Consider the following 18,756-nt stretch of genomic DNA (forward strand, 5'->3'; position numbering starts at 1 on the left):
TCTGGTATACTATCCCTTATTTCGGCCAATTTCTACTATTTTTCCAGCGATCCGCGGTGCCTAGTAGAGGCTAGGGTCAAGGGGGAAGCCAAAGGTTCGACTCAGGCTCGCGAAAAATTTCCCTCCGCGCGACTTACGTTGTGCAAGTCAGCACCCCCATCAAACTCTTTTCAAGTCGTACCCGGAAGTTCAAGCCGTACCCGCTCAAAAATTCTGGCCGTACCCGGAAATTCGTGCCGTACCCACGAAAATTTCAAGCCGTACCCGGTAATTCGTGTCGTACCCTGTACTTTTTCGCCGTACCCAATATGGCGGATATCGCTCAGCCCCGGTGCGTAGTCACTCGGAAGTCGTGTCTAAATTTTATACCCTGTACGGCAACGATACACAACCTCATATAGCCTATGCTCTGGTAAATATTCCTTGCCACCGATCTGCCGAATGGCGTCGTACAAATCAGGGTACGGCACGAATTACCGGGTATGGGCTTGAAATTTTCGCGGGTACGGCACGAATTTCCGGGTACGGCTTGAAAGGAGTTCGATGGGGGTGGTCAGGATGTTTCCTGTCGCCGACTGCGGCTTCACAGATGTTTCCCTGTGCCTCTGTCTGAAGGGTTTTTGATATGCCAGAATAAAGGGGAAACGAAGGATCGTCCAAGGAGGGAAAATACACAGACAAGAAAAGGAAAATAAAGACGTACATTCAGGGAATGAATTAAGATATAATACTAGAGGAGTCGAAGGCCAAGGAAATACAACTCCCGATGTGAAATTCCCAGTCACTTAATAGTGGCGCTGTTACTTTAGCTAGTACAGTATATATGTAATCTTCAAGCAGATCTTTCGGTGTCTGCAAGACAGTATCAAATTGGCCAGGCAGTATGATTTGCCATTCAGTCATTTACCATTTGCTACTCGAAGGATTGGCGTGAAAACAAGATACCATTAGAGACAAGAAAGCCCGCAATAAAAACGCCTTGAAATACGCCAAAAGTAAACCTCTGCTTTGATAGTAGTATATATAATAGCGCAATGTCAAAGTAGATGATATTCACCAGTGATTTGGCAGCGACACATAGCTAGGAAAGTGTACGTAGTGTGATGAAATTCGATGTAACTGTTCATGTCTTGACAGTTAAAACAGAAAAGACCTCAAATGTATGTCTTTAACACAGAACAGATCCATAAGTTTATACTTTAAAACAGATACGTTTATACTTCAATTTCATCTACGTACGCAGGGCGTTTAGTGAATATAGACGAACCCTAGAGGATCCCACTCTCATTTTGTTTGTAGATAGATCTCTGAGACTCTCCCCCGCCTTGGTTAATCCGCCCGCCATTATCCCAGGACCACCTGTTCCCGGAGTTGTTTATACGCGCAGGACGTGACATGCGTCATTCATACACACGTACGGGCGCCTCGAAGCCCGCTACATGGTTCACGACCGCTGTATTATATGGATGACATCCTCTGGGAACATACGAGTAAAAAATTGGGGCAAAAAAACTTGCCTTCATCATGAAATGAAATCTCAATCTACGTGGTCATGAAGGTTTACTTTTCCTTCTGTTTCATTGGAATTAATTTTGGCATTTTTGGACGTTAGTACCGTTGCCAGATATTTTTTGCTCCTTTTGCAGCTACTTCGTCCGATTTACGAAAACTTTTTAACAAAAAATCCATGCTCGTGTGGATGTTATCCATATAATTAAATCATTAAATCAAACTATATAAGCATAACATGTGTTGTGAATGCTTATATAGCTCGCAGGACTACAGTAATAGTAGCGTATACTTCTGTTTTATATAACTCACTGCGTACACAGTGACTGGCGTTGGGTACAGATTTTTGGTGTTCTGGAATTGATAAAGGAGGCTACAATGGGCTTCCATTTTAACCCCCCTGATTAGAAGTTGTTAATGGCCTAATATATATCACACCTAAAAAGATGCCAGCCGTGGGTAGAAATGTCTTACTCTCCAAGCAGAGGTTTGGGGTTTGGTTTATTTTTGGCGTGTTTTGGGCTTTTTTATCGGGGTTTCTTTATTTTTGCACTGGAATTTGTTGGGTTGGCGTAAAAAAATCCCAGTGCAACAAAAGAAACCTCGATTTTAAAAAAAAGGCCTTAAAACACGCCAAACATAAAACAAAGCCCAAATCTCCGCTTGGAGAGTAAGAAATTTCTACCCACGGCTGGCATCTTCTGATTTAACGCGTTTGAGGTGTGATATGTATTAGGCCATTTTGGTTAAAAAAAGGGATGACAGTTGTAACCTCTTTTATCAATCCTTTATGATCCCAGAACACCAAAAATCTGTACCCAACCCACTGTATGCAGTGAGTGAATTTCTGCCGCTCTGACGCGGAAGCGAACTTGTTTACTCCCAGCCCGACCATTGACTCGGAAAGCGGCAGCTGTTGCCGGGATGGGAGACTCTTGAACCAGCTGGGCTTAGCAGGATTTCCTGGGGCACGCGTAGGGTAGACACTTAGCAGGGTTCGGCTTATTTAGCCTCTACCAGGCTTCGGGAGGCGGCTGGAAAGAGTAGAAATTGGCCAAATAGAGAAAGATAACATGCCGAGGGAGTTGGTAGCCTCTACCAGGCTTCGGCTGGAAAGAGTAGAAATGGGCCAAATAGAGAGAGATAATATGCCGGGAGAGTTGGTCCGCTAGAAATACATTCTTATAATTACTTACTACTACTTAGTCCTCTTCTGAGCCAGCATGGCTCTTAAGGCAGAAGAAAGTACATTCGGGTGCGACATAGTGTACTTTCTAGCGGACCAACTCCCCGGCATGTTATCTCTCTCTATTTGGCCAATTTCAATTCTTTTAGAGGCTACGAAATATCCACTCTCGCCGCACAAGTCATGGTAGCCTGGGTGCCATCATCAGTTTTGCAACGGGGCGTCTTTGCACTCTGGGGTTTCCCCTGATAATTTCCCATAATAACTGTCTATCAAATCAAACTGTATATCATTTAGTAAGTCAACAATAATATGCCGTTATGTTAGTAAGATGTTGAACTTTAATCCAACACAAAAATTACACGGAGACTTACGTTGTGAAGTGATTGGTCATTCATTATCCTGATGAAGGCGACAGTGGTCGTTGAAAATTTGATCTCCGTGCAGTCTTTGTGTTGGAATAAAGTTCAACTATGATTACTACCAACACAGATGAACTTTCATGATAATGTCGTTATGTTATCTTTGTTTTACTCAGGAATAGAGATGTCTGCGGAGGGAAACACAAGAGAGACATCTGTGTGGTGAAAGGGAGAAACGTGCAACGTTCTTGTACTGAACAAGGAGGTCTCTTTTAAACCTCTTTGTACTGAAGGAGAGCGACAGGTTGAAGTACTCAAGTAGTCAATCCGCCGTCTGACAGTTACAACGCATCTACATGCGGTACAATATAAAACCGCAATGTGGCGCCATTGAGCGGTAAGCTACGTACAGGTGCCACCGGCCACCCGCTATGAAAGTGAACAGTGATGGCGTAAAAACCCTATTACAGCAAAGCCTGGTGAACGTAAATGGAGTTTGAATGGAATTTGAATGAGGGCGCCTTCTATGAACATAGTGATTGTATTGGTCATGTAGCTATTCTATTCAGAAAGACAGCTGCATGAACATTCTAGATAGCGTCGTTGGAGGACGTTTTATCAGGTGTAACCGGACATTACGGCAAACTGGAAATCTCCGTTGCACTATTCTGGTTGTTCGCTTAGCTGCATTGAGTGCAGGTAACTGCACACACATTCTACAATCGCCAGAGGGCGTGACCGAGTAGACAGTTGTACGTATGCACCTGTCGTTCAAACTCTCCCTTGGGTAGTGAAGTCTGGATTAAAAGGGCGTTCTTGAAATTAGCATTACATGTATACATAAGAGTATAAGAGGAAACTTATATGTAGTTATGATATAATTACAATTCTGGGTGTTCTCTTTCACCATGGATGAATAAATTATTGTGCTAAAGTTTACATTCGTGACGTGGCTGTATATCAGTGTGGTCGTCTTCATGTAGCACTGACTGGTTTGAACAGTTTTAAATAGGAGTTGGAGATAATGATTTTGAGGCCTACACTGGCAATGTCACAACTTCTACAAAACGTATCATTTAAAGTCATGTTCGCATCTTTAAAGATGATACCCCTGTCTTTTCAAAGGTTGTGTCATACGCAACGTACAAAATTCTGATGCAACGTCGACCAAACAGAAGGCGCAATAACTCTAGCTCTAGCTCCATGCCGAGAGGTGGCCAAAAATAATTGGCCTTGCATTGAGCGACACCGTTAAAAAAAAGTACATACAGTTACTCGATGTGGCAGAGCTTTGTATTTAGTTTTGAACACAACAATAACCATGCTTCTGAATGATAAACAGTGAACAACTGCTATAGCTTGTATATTTATTAGTCGCAGTAGCATGTACTAGTATATTTGCGCTGCAACATTGACAATCGGCACTGCAAAAGAGCAGCGCCTTAAGGTTGTAGCGGCAATCCGCGGTACTGCACTTCCTGGTAGTAACAGACAAATCATTTTGGCATATGATTGAGTTTCGACGTCAGTTTCATTCCTTAAACATAATAATTGCCAACGCAGCATCATTATTTTCTACCACATAGTCCCTTACAGTATTTGTAGTTAGTCTCTACCAGACTAACTACGCTGGCTATATTGCAAGAATATTTGCCGGGGGAGTTTGGCCACCTTGGGGTTTGACTATGCCGCGCACGAAACTACTAGTACCTCCCCGCGGCCGGACTCTCTTGGCCAATTTGATTCTCTTTTTTTTTGCCGAATTCTACGATCCGTATTCCCGTAGAAAGGCCTGGTGGAGGCTGACTTGTAGTGCAGGTAGCGTTCTTAGACAAAGGTTACTAGGGTTCACACAAATCGACTGATGACGTACTCTTGCGTCACGCCAGGTGCAGGTATATAGGCTGGTTGCGTGCCTGAACACACCCGGCGAGCCACGGCTTAGTGGGTTCTTTATATGATATTATGAGCCTAAAGCATATAAACTCATACCCTTCCGCGCGGCCAGGGATCGAAACTCCCTGGCCGTTGGGTTCCCCACTAGTGCTAATTCGACACTCGCCACTTCTTTTTACCATGCTTTTATTCACGAATACTTTTAGACCTAATGTAGGCCGTGCTGATTTGACTATATGGATGACATCCCCGCGCGCATGAATTTTTGTCCGTTTCTGGAGAAAAAGGCCATACTGTCAATCACACAAAGCAGCTGCAAATTAGGAAATACATGCCATAAATGCTTTTATTCAAGACTACTTTTAGATCTAACATAGGCCATGTTAATTTTATTACTTGGATGACATCCACGCGCGCATGAATTTTTTTTCCATTTCAGCAAAAATAGTTATCGGCCATACTGTAAATCGGACAAAGCAGCTGCAAATTAGGAAATATATGCCATAAATGCTTTTATTCAAAAATACTTTTAGACCTAATGTAGGCCATGTTAATTTTATTATATGGATGACATCCACGCGCGCATGAATTTTTTTTCCATTTCAGCAAAAATAGTTATCGGCCATACTGTAAATCGGACAAAGCAGCTGCAAAATGAGCAAATATATGCCGAAAATTGCAATAACACCAATCATAAAAACACAAATTCGACATAAAAATACACCAATCACACACACACACACACAAAATAAAATCACCAGACACCAATCCCTTTACACCATTTATTGCTTTTTCCAATAGATTATTCAGGCTTCTTCATTATCCTTTAAACAAGACCTAAAATTACTAAGAGCAAAGACTTTATGTGACATAGAGACCTTACATGTAGTAAGCCAAGTGAAATGCAAGATATTTTACCAATCCTTTTAATTTTTCTAAGAAAGAATACATCCGTATACTGCATAGGCAATCATTTCAAATGCATGTAATCAAAACTTTTTCTGCCAAAAAAGGCTTTATAATCTAGAATTTAATACAAGCTATTGTTGTCAGTGGTGTGGTGTTATGTTTGATGCTCTGAATATAATCTAAAAAGTAACAACAGAAAGTGCAAGACAGCTAGTATGTTCATATTAATAACTATTCTCATTAATGACACAACTTTAGGTTATCAATAATCTCTTTATCTTTTGACATATGAGTACTAGGATGACATTGTAAAATATTGGTCCAAAGTAAGCAGCAGTTCAGGATAGTACTAGTAGGAGTTGCTGGTTAACTAAATTCCATGTCACCATAATCATACATAATAAAACATCTTTTAAAATTTTAATCAATTTTTTGATTATTCCACATGTGTCTTTACTGCATTAAACCCTTCAATCCAGTGTTCTAACCAGCTTGAATTTTTTTTCTGTCATCTCAATTTTTTTCATGTTGAGTACTGAAGGTGCAACACCCTACTTAGGGCATGCTCCCCTGGGAAAATTTTGAAATCTTGACCCTCTGAAATGCTATTTCCTCCATTTTGAGGGGCAAATTTTGTTTGTAGACAAAGCTTAGTTTGATGACATCTCTTTCCATATCTTTACACGCTGATAGCTGTCTGTCAAAGCTGTCAGGATGGGCAAATTTTTTGTCTGGCAAAAGTCTGAGAAATGAAGGAAATTTGGACACTGGCTAGAACACTGCACTTCAATCATAGCATAATAAATACTGATGTGTGAATTACTCCGTGTGATAATAAGCACCAGGTATTCTTTAAAAAGAGAATGTTCTAGATGTTCTTGGCGTAATTTTTCTACCTAAGTGCTAAAGCAGCAAAGCAGCAGTGCCTGACATCAGCACTGGTATCCATGGTAACATGTTACCATGGCGACTGACAGCAGATGTGGACAACTACATGTATGGTTGCCATAGAGATATAATGACAGTAAATTACAGATGATAACATGGTGTAGGTGGGGTTTCCATGGTGTGACCATCTGGCCAGTTGCAGCATGGTTCTCACTACTGTGAAAAAGAAAAATACAAAATTGTCATACAGACCACAAGGCAACTTTCTTTTCGTTGAAGAGGTTCATCAGTCACGTAGAATTAACAGTTCGTAGAAATTCTTCAATCAGTGACTGCATTTATGTAAGGTACCTTTCTTTTCATAGTGAAGCTTTGTACTCTGGACTTAGAGCATATCAAACAGTGCTGCTGTTGTAGGTCAACCTAAAAAGATGTTCAGTTTGGTTCAGTTTTATTTAAAATCGACTTGCATGTACATTGAACAATGCAATCTGAAATGCATCAGATTTTTACAGACACCATTAATTCAAGTACCAGTAATTGTTAAGCACAGTCGCCTAATTCAAATTGTGTACAGGACGCACTTCATTTCTCATTTTTCTCTTGGACTATAGCAGGCATGGTAGGAGACTGCCTCACCTTGGAGGCAGGTTTGGCCAGCCACTGGGCCAGGTCCTGGTCACGCCTCCACATCCAGCTGTTCTTCACTACAGGCTGCTGAGCCTCACCACTCCTGGGATACGGAAAATGAATAGTATTACTACTATTGTACATTGCTGCATGCTGAGCACAAAAGAGCGCTAATCCATAAACGTACTTTAATGCAAAAGAAATAAGTATACTTGACATTTTGTTGATTTTTTTTACAAGAAACTAGAGCGACTTTTCTTAAAACAGATTTTTTTACAATCTTTTACTATTACATGTAGTAGCTTGGGAAAATATTGAAAGTACACATTGTCAAGTTTGTCAACACAATAGAGATTTAAAAATAATAACTCACCTGTCCAGCCAGTTCTTGTTGTCCATGTTGTGTATCTGACTGAGTCCTCCCAGGACAAACTTCACTGCATCACTGTTGGACTGGACGCTCCCCTCTTCCTTCCTGTGTAGCAGCCAGGGAGACTTGTTGACGGACGCGTCCGAAGGCCCTGCTTTGCTCTTCCTGGTCGCCTCACGGTCACCTCGGTCCAACCATTCCTCCTTCCTCTTGGCGTGGATACGCTCGAACCCTTGAAGAACGACCTTGACCATCTCATTTTCAGGGTCGTAGTCGTCTTGCACCTTTTCTTCCACCTCCTTCATGAGTTTGTCCACCTTGGCTGAGCGGCCGGCTTTCTTGGTCTCGGTTGTAGAAGGACTGGCCCTCCCCTTTTCCAGCCACGCCTCTTTCCCGAGCGTTTCGAACTGCTTCAGACCCCCGAGGACAGTCTGCACTGCTGGGTTGTTTGGGTTGTATCCTAGTTGTTCTTCTTCTTCTGTAGTGTTGTCTGTGTCGGTTGTTGTGGCCTCCTCTTTTTCTACTGCGAGTTTCTTCGCTCCGCGGTCAAGCCACGCCTCTTTGCCCAGGGTCATGAACTGTTCCAGGCCCCCCAGTGCCATCTGGACTGACGCATTCTCAGGATCAAACCCTAGCTCTTCTTCCGTTGCCGTTTCTGCTGTTTCTGGAAGCTGGTGTTCTTCCCCTCCCCTGTGCAGCCATCCCTTGTTGTCTACAGTGCTTCCGTGGGTGCTGCCAACCTCATTAGCCGGACGTGCAAGCCAGGCCTCTTTGGGCTGTATCAGCAGCTGCTGCAAACCATCCAGGACAAACTGTACTGCATCTGGGCCCTGCGGCTTGCCGGGCTGACTTGCTGGACATTTCTTTGCGAGCCAAACGCTCTTCGGCTGGGATTCAATCTGCTTGAAGCCGCCAACGACACAGGCAACGAGTGGGGTGGGGGTCGAGTCTTCTTCCTTTCCTTCCGTGGGCAGCAGCCAGTTCTTGGTGCCTTCATCCTTAAAGGAGAAGTGAGGGCAGCCCTTGTTCGTGTTGGGCTCCCCACGGTGGGCCAGCCAGTAGCTACAGGGTTGGGCTGTGATAGCAGCGAAGGCGTTGTCGAATGGAGACGGCTTTGGGGGCTCGGAGGCGGCTTTCGGCGCTCCCGCGGCCAGCCAATAGGCAGGGTCGGACATGATGGTTCGGAAGTAGGTGAAGATGGGCGACTCATCCAACTCCTTTTGAAGAGAGGGGTTCTTGGGCTTCAGCAGCCAGTCGGTGATCTTACTGGAGGCTTGCTGGACGTACTGGCCGACGTGGCCGGGGTCAAACGAAGCCCGCTGCTGGCAGTTCTGGTCATCACAGAGGCAGTCGCTGAAGGACGGGCACACCTCGTTAGCGCGGCAGAGCGTGCGGACGTCCCGCGGAACGTTCTTCATCAGCCACGCCTCCTTAGCGGACGGGACGTCCCGGAAGTACTTGTGTACCGTCGCCGCCTTCGCGCAGGACAGTCGGCCCAGGTTCTCGATCTCCACAGCACCGGAGGAGACGTCCGAAGCGCAGCAGCATCCACCGGACGACTTCACCCCCTCCTCGTACTTCAGGATCCAATCCTTCATCTTCTTGATGTCCTCGAAGTAAGGAAACTCGTCGTACGGCTTGCCCGCCGCGGTCTTGTCGTCTCTCGCCAGCCAGTCGGACGGCGCCAGCACGTCGGATGTACTAACCATCTCGATTGACTCCGACGTGGCGGACTGGGAGCAGGAGATTTTCCCGTCCAGCATGACGAAGTCGCCGTCTTCCTCTGCGGACGCCCCGTGGCTCCCGTTCCCGTCCTCGTGGCGGATCTGAAGCAGCCAGTCCTGGATACACATTGGCGCCGCGGAGATGTTCACCTTCCCCAGCGAGCCGAACCTGTAATATTTTATTTAATTTCATTTATTTCAAATGCAAACAATACATTACACAGTCTTAAAGGCAGCAAAGGCTGATATACGTAAGTCAACATAAGGGGTAACAAGTAATGCTACATATATTACATACACACATATATACGTTACAAACCTGTAGTATTGTTATTAATTGATGTTATGAATTGATTCCTAATGTGTATGTTACTGTCCAAAACCTAGCTAATGATAATCCAGGCCAACATTTTTACGTAATATTGTTTTAATGAGGTTATTGATTGATGTTAAATGTGAAGTTACTCTAATCACGTTTATTGTATTATTAGTATTGTCATTAGATGGCGAATGTAAATAGTTGTAAAATAATGTTTGTATGTAAGAGGACTCCAGGAAGAGTAGTGGTCACTAATTGTAGGTTCCTGAAATAAACAAACAAACAAACAAACAAACAAACCTGGGGCGGGAAGAAGCGCCGTCCTGTTGCTCGCTGTTCCTCTGCGGCTGAGTTGTGATTGGTCCACGAGCAAGCCAGTCTTCCTTCCTCAGGTCAGGGAGAGGCGCCTGGAAACATACAAAAAACGTTTGAGATTTCAAAGAGATGCAACATACGTTTTAATTTTTTTTCCGACACTTAAATCTCAAGATAAAATCAATGAATCACCTTTCTTTTTACTGAAATGCCCTGTAGGCGTTAGCTGCTCTTCCCAGAGGCCAGTTGGGCTTGTTTACTACTGTAATACTTTAAGAACCATGATCTAACAGCTATCTACATGTAGGTGCACCTACAGAAATTTGATGCACAGTTTCAATTTCGGGTGCACAAAAAATTAGTCAAAAGTACACATGCACCTCAGTCAGATTCTAAGCCCTGGCAGGTGTTTTCTTTCATCTATGTTAACTAGCACGTCGGCAGAACGTACTGCACCTGCGCGAAACTCGTTATGTATTGTACATAGCACTTCGGCAGAAGGTCTCATATAAGGTCGTACTAGCGCATATAATGTTAACATCCCTTCTGTAGTTTCCAAATGTTACGTAGGAAAAGATATCCTGTACAACAAGCAAAATTCTGATGCAACGTTGACCAAAAATCCAACGGAAATCGTGAAAATGCAGGGTTCTGCGCAGGCGCAGTACGTTCTGCCGACATGCTATGTTAACTGGACCTGGCAGGTCTTGTGTGTCCCACCTACCTGGTACACCACCTCCTGTCCCTGCTGCCTGCGTGCATCCTCCACAGTCTTGTACAACACGTGGTGCTCCTGGTCTCCGTACTCCTCAAACGGGGAGGGCAGGCTGGCCGCCTTCAGACCTGCACACAACAAACCAACAAACGTCAGATTAACAACTACAACTTATTATGGGATATCAAAGTTCAAACTTCAAAACCACTTGTCTACAAGAGATGACGTTTTGATTGCTGCCTGTCATCTTCATCAGGGCTATATATATGTATAATAACATAATGTACATGTTCGTACTGTATGGGAAATTTTGAAATCTTGACCCTCTGAAACACTATTTCCTGCATTTTGAGAGGCAAATTTTTGAGGCTAATATTTACATAATGTGGTTTACACATTTAATATGGTTCATTAAGTCATTGATATGCAGTACCTATGGTGGACTGTTATTAAGACAAAATAGATAATTATGGGATTTAACATGGATAAAAAAAACATTACCAGCAGAAAGCAGCCAGTAGCGTACCTGCAGTACTGAAGACCAGGTCCTCAGCTCGTGGGTTCTTACAGTCCACACGGCCGAAGCGATGGATAGACTCCCGCAGGCAGGTGGTGTCTGCCGAGAATTCTACACAGGAGGTCTCCTCTGGCTCCATGTTCAACTCCTTCATCCTACAGTAAAGGGACAAATAAAAACTTAGAGAGAAAATTTAGACAGAGCTTGAAATACCACCTGCATTCACAAGCATTACTGCAATGTTTTTCTACAACAAAAAAGCCTGTTGTGTTTTAGACTGATGCCTCTGTAAATAGCGTCACAATTCAGCCCTCCACGGCTGCCAAGAAGCATGTATATCTTGTGGTAAGATCTAATAAACCCGACTGCTGCTGCTGCTGCTACTACTACTACTGCTACTACTGCTGCTACTACTACTACTGCTACTGCTACAACTGCTACTACTGCTACTACTACTGCTACTACTACTACTGCTACTACTACAACTGCTACTACTGCTACTACTACAGCTACTACTACTGCTACTGCTGCTGCTACTACTACTACTACAACTACTACTACTGCTACTGCTACTACTACTGCTACTACTTCTACTACTACTACTACTACTACTACTACTACATAGAACAAATGGCTGCTGTAACAACAGTAACATAGAACAAATGGCTGCTGTAACAATAACATAGAACAAATGGCTGCTGTAACAACAACATAGAACAAATGGCTGCTGTAACAACAACAACATAGAACAAATGGCTGCTGTAACAACAACAACATAGAACAAATGGCTGCTGTAACAACAACAACATAGAACAAATGGCTGCTGTACTTGTTGAGGTTGTCTGCCAGGACCCTCTCGATACAGGCCGAGTCACAGTTCTCCTCCTGGTCTCCTCGCAGACAGCCCTCCACATGGTCGGCACAGTTACGAGCCTCACCCAGGGCCTGTAAGAAAACAACATTCTTGTTAGGTTCTTTCCAGTTCTTTCTGAAACCTATATATGGTGCATAGGACGGCACCCATTTCCATTTTGGTAGCCCTTGTCATCAATATAATCAAATCAACATGGCCTAAACAAACAAATGGGGTTGTATGACATAGTGGCAGGGCATTTGGCTCAGAACCAAGAGGTCCCAGGTTCGAATCCTGCCAAGTCACCAACCTTGTGCCCTTGGGAAAGACAGTTTACAATACTTTTCCTCACTTCCCTCAGGTGAAAATGAGTGTGCCAGAATGATCATTATCATGATCGTGGGCATTAAAGGAAAACCAAACAAACAATAGCTGAACCAGTCACGTGTCTCTAGTCTGGTGTCACGTTCCAAGAGTAGACGGGTCCATTCTGTGAACAATTCTGTGAAAAAATTTGGGATAAGTCCCAATTCATTGTAGTTAGCGTTGGAAGTTAAAGCTTAGTCTTTATTTCATAATAGCTGAACATGCTGACCTCGCTGAGCTGTGTCTGCTGTCCATGTAGGATGTCCTCCTTTGCGTGCTGCAGGGTCTCCACCTGGTTCAGCAGCCACACCTCGCGGCTGCGCAGGGCCTCCAGCTGCCGGCTGATCGCAGCATGCACCTGCGACTTCACCTGCAAGGAAAACAACCAAACAATCAATCATCCGCAGATGTCAGGTGCTGAGCAAGGCAGCAGTAGATATCTCTCTCCAATTCGTCCTTTTTGACGAACAAATATTGTCATGGAAAGAGATGTCACAAAACTTAGTCTACCAGGAAAATTTGCCCCAAAAATGCAAGATATAGTGATTCAGGGGGTCAAGATATCAAAACTTTCAAGGAGAAACGTCCCCTCAAACCCCCCTCGTGATCAACAATGATGTTACATCAAACAAAATTGAGATGACGGAAAAAAATTCAGGCAGACTATCATACTTTTTGAATTTAAAGAAGAGAAGAAGCATCTCCTTTTTGTATCAAACTAGTCACCCACCTCAGCAGAGTTTGCCTGTAGGTTCCTCTTGACTGAGTTGATGCGAGAGATGGCATTTTCCAGATCTGTGATCTGCCGCCGCAGTTCCCCCAGTAACTCCCAGTGGTGTGCCGCCATTACCGCTGATACAGACCCTGCGCAAATAACACACAAACAATGTTAACGTTTTAGCACTAGCCGAACAAGACAGTTCTAAGTGTCTGTCAACAAAAATCTGACTGTGAGTCTAGAGCCAGAAAATGTCAGCAACAACATGGCAAAGGTGGTACAAGCACCTGCAAATGGTGAAAATGGGTAGACAGTACTTCTTATGTGCTGGTACAAGTACACACTACTGCGTGACCAGTAGTTTACCTGTCCTATATACTATGGAACGCTCACGTGAGAAGGTCCCTTCTTATGTGCTGGACTGCTGGTACAAGTAAACACTGCTGTGTAACCTGTACTTTACCTGTCCTATATATTATGGATTCTTAACGTGAGGTCACTGACCCTTCAAAACCAATGAGACTGTGGCCCTTCAGACACGTGTACAGGAACAATAGATGTGCATGATGAAATGGGGTTAAAAATTTGGGGTATAGGAGTGATGTCACATGAAGTTTACAGGTGCCATTACTATCCAACATGAGCAGGGCTCAAAGTTAATACTACTGTACTAAGCACGTCGGCAGAACGTACTGCACCTGTGCGAAACCCATAATGTATTGTACATAGCACTTCGGCAGAATGTCTCATATAAGGTTGTATTCGCTCATATAAGGTCAGCATTTCGATAGTAGTTACCAAATGGTGTGTCGGAAAAGATATCTTCTGCAACAGTCAAAATTCTAATGCAACGTTGACCAAAAATCCAACAAAAAATGCGAAAATGCGGGGTTCTGCGCAGGCGCAGTACGTTCTGCCGATGTGCTACTGTACTACTACTAGTACTAGTATTTTGAGCCCTGCTCATACTACTACTGGATGCATATGACTGTTGCTTGCAAATTCAATGTAAATGACTTATATTTTTTTGCGGCCTAAGAAAAATAACAGAAATTATATCTTCACGGTGGTGGCAGGTGCAGAAAAAAGAAAGTCGGCAAATTATTAAACTGTTAATGGTACAGAAATGACGGCGAAAATACAAAAGTACTGCCAAAAAAATCACCTAATGCTGGAAATCAGCAAATGCTGGTACTATGTACATGTACATGTGTACAGTATTTCTGATGTCTACCTGCACCTAACCTGCACTGGTCCATGTACTAGGTTAAAAAATCTTCCCTTCACCTTTCCTTTTTCAAGGCCGGCTTATCCAAACAGTGTGGTGTAACTTAAAAATAAACTGGGCTATTGAACTTTCTTCACACTGCTATTTGCATCGTAAGCTTTCTCAAACGAACTGTGTACAGTTATCAGTGTACAGTAGTTTGAACTTTGATACTCTTTCCACTTGCACATGGATGGTACACGTGCAATTGTTTATTTTGAGGTGGATTTTATCCCTGCTGGCATATATGCATTTATCGATTATACAAAAAATATATGCATAAATGAATGCTACCCAGTAATTTGTTTAGATGATATATATACACACCTCTTTCTTTTGTTATGAATGATTACCTGATGTTATTTTATCTTCCCTTACTTTATCTCTGTTTATTATGTACAGTGCATATGACTTGTTTGTATGATTTCCTGTATACTGAATAAAGTTGTTTAAAAAAAAAAAAAATAAAATAAAAATAAAAAATACAAAAAAATATATGAACTGATGTTGGAAAATTCATTCAATCAAAAGATTTCATTTCGCTCTATAAAGTTTTGATGCAATGTTGCACCATGAAATGTTGATATTTTGCTATGGTGTAATAGGGCAATAACCTGTCCTTGAAAACGGCACAATGTCCATGTTTAAATCCACAACAAACTGACACATGTGGTCACCAGACAATGCACCTGTTTGCATATGTTCTGCGCATGTGCCATGCAAAAATCTATGTGGTCTACAAAAATATTTGGCACCCATACTGATAGAAATGAATTGGGTGCACAACTCTAAACTTGGGTGCACAGCTCCAAAAGGGGTTAAAACTCGATAGTTCTGCCTCCACATTTTCATGAATTATATTTTCTGAGCCAGGGATCATAATCCTAGTACCACCTGCAAATGCAGGTATTTCCAATGTATATCCTGCACTAGTCCATGTACTGGGTTTATATACAAATGCAGGTATAAACCACATACATAGAATACATGTATATAGGAGTTTTCATCATCTATAAATATAATTTGATATTGAATGTCATCACCAACTGTGCAAAATATATTTATGGCAATTGATTTCCAGACAGTTTTTATTGTGATCACTACTTGCTGAGTGGTGCAGGTGGTTTTCATGGTTACCTGCAGGTATGGAAAAGTATTTTGAGCCCCGTGAATATTTAAAAATTTCAATTATAGGATAACGTTAAAAATCAAGTGAGTTTCAAGTAAAACATAATATAAAATCATAGCTTGTCTATCAACAAAAGCTTCTTACATGTTACATCAGATGCACAATGGGCACTTGCACTGGAACGTTCTCTTTCCATGACCTTTTCAGTTAGTATAAATCCTAATTTAGTTGTGGCAGGGAGGTTTTAAATATCTAACCTCCCAGTCCCTGGTTGTGGTCACGAGGCCTGGTATGGTGGTCAAAAATTATAGCCTCCGTAGCAGGCTTATAAGAACTGGGTTTTTGGTGGTCTTCGGCTGTTTTCTGATTAGCCCAGTTCTAAAACGGGGGTAATTCAACCAGGCCGGCTATGTTGTCTATATGCAATCAGAAAATAGCACATAATAGACCCCCAAAACCCCCAGTTTTTGGCGTGGTGTGGAGGCTAGGTGGTCAAGCGGTCATCGTGACCCAGGAAATATGTATATGGTCAGGGGGACTGTCCGAAAATAGCTAGGAGGGGGAGCAAGTTTTAGCGGACATAGCTACAGAACTAAGTCTGTACTAACTAAGTACCCACAAATTCTAAGATGACATCATGCCAACAATCTTAGTTGGCTGGAATATATACAACACGAAACAGGTGCCCAATTGTTGTCATTTTAAGTACAAGGAAAATTAAAAACGTCGCTCCCCGTCCGCCATTTTGCCGGTAGGTCGGTGCACGTAGCATATCACGAACCTTTCACGTGAATATCACACATACAGTCGACTATTTTGGCAGAATTCCAACACAATATATTCACTACTGCTATCTTCCCTCAGTGGTTTCACACAGCAGGGTATCATACGAGGAAAATCGTGACGTATTTCCGACGAAAACCTGGCATAACCTTGAGGAAGTGTTCGCGTTCGGGACAGAAAAATCTTCCTAACAGCTGTGGCAGTCATACGCGAGTAACGCGAATTACTGATCCAAATCTTGCGGTTATATGTACACTAATGGCTTACCACGCAATACTATATCATAAAAATGTGCTAAGATACCAATATGTGCCTTACCTGGCCGATTTTCGTGGTGTACAACTGCCCCCGAACCTCCACAAATTTGGTCTATCCACCCTCTTGCGTCGTGTCTTGTTGGAACGCATAAATTAGCAACAACTCGGGCTCTCATTGGTTAATTGTGTTCTGACGTCACAGTTTAAAGCCCCGACGTCACTGGCGCGGGAAATGTTTGTCCTCACAGCAACAGCATATCATGTTTCTTTTCAGTAGAATTGTTCATTGCTCATTCCTAGAAAAAGACGTGGGTCGTGTGGCGCAACGGTAGAGCGTTAGGCTCAGAATCAAGAGGTCACGAGTTTGAATCCTACTGCCGTGTCACTGATCTTGAGCCCTTGGGAAAGGTACTTTACACGTCTTTCCTCACCTCACTCAGATGAAACAACGCTACATGTGTGAAACGTGTGGGTACAGAACAGATTGGAAGTCTAATTTATGTGACCACATAAGAACTCTGGTGAAAGACCCTACAAATGTGGCCAGTGACAGTGTGACTATTCTGCTGGACATAAATCTACATTGACCCGACACCATCACAGAAACCCTACGTATGAGTTAAGTGTGGGTACAGGACAGCTGATATTCAAGGAGGTTTTCATTGTTTAATACTTGCTGGTATGACTATTTTGAGTCGTAGAAAGTCGGAAGTGACATGAAAAGGGCTCCAGGAAATGACAGATGAAAAGGCGTTGCGTTCTAGTTGTTCGTGACAAGGTGTGCGGACTAGCCTCTACCAGGCTTGGGGAGGCGGCTGGTAGAAATCGGCCAAACAGGGAGATAATCATACCAAGGGAGTTTGTCCGTTGAGAGAACATTTAGGGTGCGGCGATTTCTACTCTTTCTAGCCACCTCCCCAAGCCTGGTAGAGGCTATGTGCCGACTATAACACCGCATTTGTTACACGATTTGCGGAGGGGAAATAGACTCGGTAGCTAAAATATACCCTCTACGAGGCACCGCGGATTGTTGAAAAAATAGTAGAAATTGGCCTAAATAAAGGGATAGTATACCAGAGAAGATCCAGGGTCATAGAAGATCCAATTCGTGACCCACGAATGGGATCTTCTCTGGTATACTATCCCTTTATTTCGGCCAATTTCTACTATTTTTCCCAGCGATCCGCGGTGCCTGGTAGAGGCTAGCTAAAATAGCTTTGGTAACCACGATGGAATCTGAACGTAGTGTCATAAAAGCGCGGACGTACACGTGCGCCTCTACTGGAATTATCCGGTATTGCAGCTAGGTGGTTGTTATTTCACGCATGTCCTCTAGTCTCTACCAGACGCTGGCTATAGATAGGAGAATATTTGCCAGGGGAGTTTGGCCGCCTTGGGGTTTGACTTTGCTTTCGGAGGCAAAGAAACTACCTCCCCGCGGCCCATTTGATTCTCTTTTTTCAAATTGGCCAGGCAGTATCCATCAGCCAAAGAAGGTTGCCGGCCACATTAGCGACCAAAAAAACGGCCATATATAAAAAGCTAACGATCATTCCCCCACAACCTCTGCTTGGAGAGTAATTTGACGGTGTAAGAGGCCGCAGTCTACGCCTATCCCACCCCCAGCCAGACATAACGATCCTCCCCCACATGCACAGAAGTCGCTACAGGTCTCCTCACTAGTAGTAGCCTAGTTTTTGGGAGGAACCGTTGGGAGAAGTAGACGTCAAAACTACAACTGTGACGGAACTGGAGCGTGCCTTACCGCACAGACTGTAAGGTAAGCATACTGTATCATTACATATGAGAATATTACAGATATAGTATCTTGAAACTTTCTCAAAAAGTGTATTAAAGGAATCTGGGACGTTGCACAACGCAAGGACCGGACCTGGGCCGAAGTCTAGAGTAAAAACCATTTCTACATTCAGAAGAAAACAGTGAGGTTGCTTAGCTACTAGTGAGATAAAGAAATCCCCAAGGGAAATATTTTCACAATTCCCTATACTTATACTTTGAGTGGGACTAAATCTCTCCCAATCT

The 18,756-nt window shown here is 43.2% G+C and overlaps 2 protein-coding genes across 2 annotated transcripts in view; one reads left to right on the forward strand and one right to left on the reverse strand.

The window, feature by feature from the left end:
* LOC109466641 (protein atonal homolog 8-like) overlaps positions 1-3,920 on the forward strand; it is a 9,584-nt gene extending 5,664 nt beyond the window's left edge. Inside the window, exon 2 of the mRNA XM_019764373.1 lies at positions 3,234-3,920. Within this exon, the coding sequence (XP_019619932.1) occupies positions 3,234-3,239 (6 nt within the window). The 3' untranslated portion in view covers positions 3,240-3,920. The remainder of the gene's footprint in view (positions 1-3,233) is intronic.
* Positions 3,921-6,268: 2,348 nt separating this feature from the next.
* On the reverse strand, positions 6,269-16,862 carry LOC109466796 (nuclear receptor coactivator 4-like). The gene is made up of 10 exons (XM_019764625.1): positions 16,775-16,862; positions 13,290-13,423; positions 12,789-12,929; positions 12,170-12,285; positions 11,350-11,495; positions 10,833-10,951; positions 10,094-10,200; positions 7,754-9,643; positions 7,390-7,483; positions 6,269-6,966 (listed from the first exon to the last, which is right to left on the reverse strand). The coding sequence occupies exons 2-10, from the start codon at positions 13,404-13,406 to the stop codon at positions 6,964-6,966; spliced, it is 2,733 nt and encodes a 910-aa protein (XP_019620184.1). The 5' UTR covers positions 13,407-13,423; positions 16,775-16,862; the 3' UTR covers positions 6,269-6,963.
* Positions 16,863-18,756: the final 1,894 nt, after the last annotated feature.

The sequence above is a fragment of the Branchiostoma belcheri genome, unplaced genomic scaffold (assembly GCF_001625305.1).
Source record: "Branchiostoma belcheri isolate BF01 breed outbred unplaced genomic scaffold, Haploidv18h27 scaffold17, whole genome shotgun sequence".
NCBI lineage: Eukaryota > Metazoa > Chordata > Leptocardii > Amphioxiformes > Branchiostomatidae > Branchiostoma > Branchiostoma belcheri.

Excerpts from the sequence above, each read along its gene's own strand:
- LOC109466796 (XM_019764625.1), bottom strand. The coding sequence starts at position 13,406 with ATGGCGGCACACCACTGGGAGTTACTGGGGGAACTGCGGCGGCAGATC. Across the intron at positions 12,930-13,289 it reads TACAGGCAAACTCTGCTGAG|GTGAAGTCGCAGGTGCATGC; the intron begins GTGGGTGACTAG and ends TTTTCCTTGCAG. Across the intron at positions 11,496-12,169 it reads CTGGCAGACAACCTCAACAA|GATGAAGGAGTTGAACATGG; the intron begins GTACAGCAGCCA and ends CCTTTACTGTAG.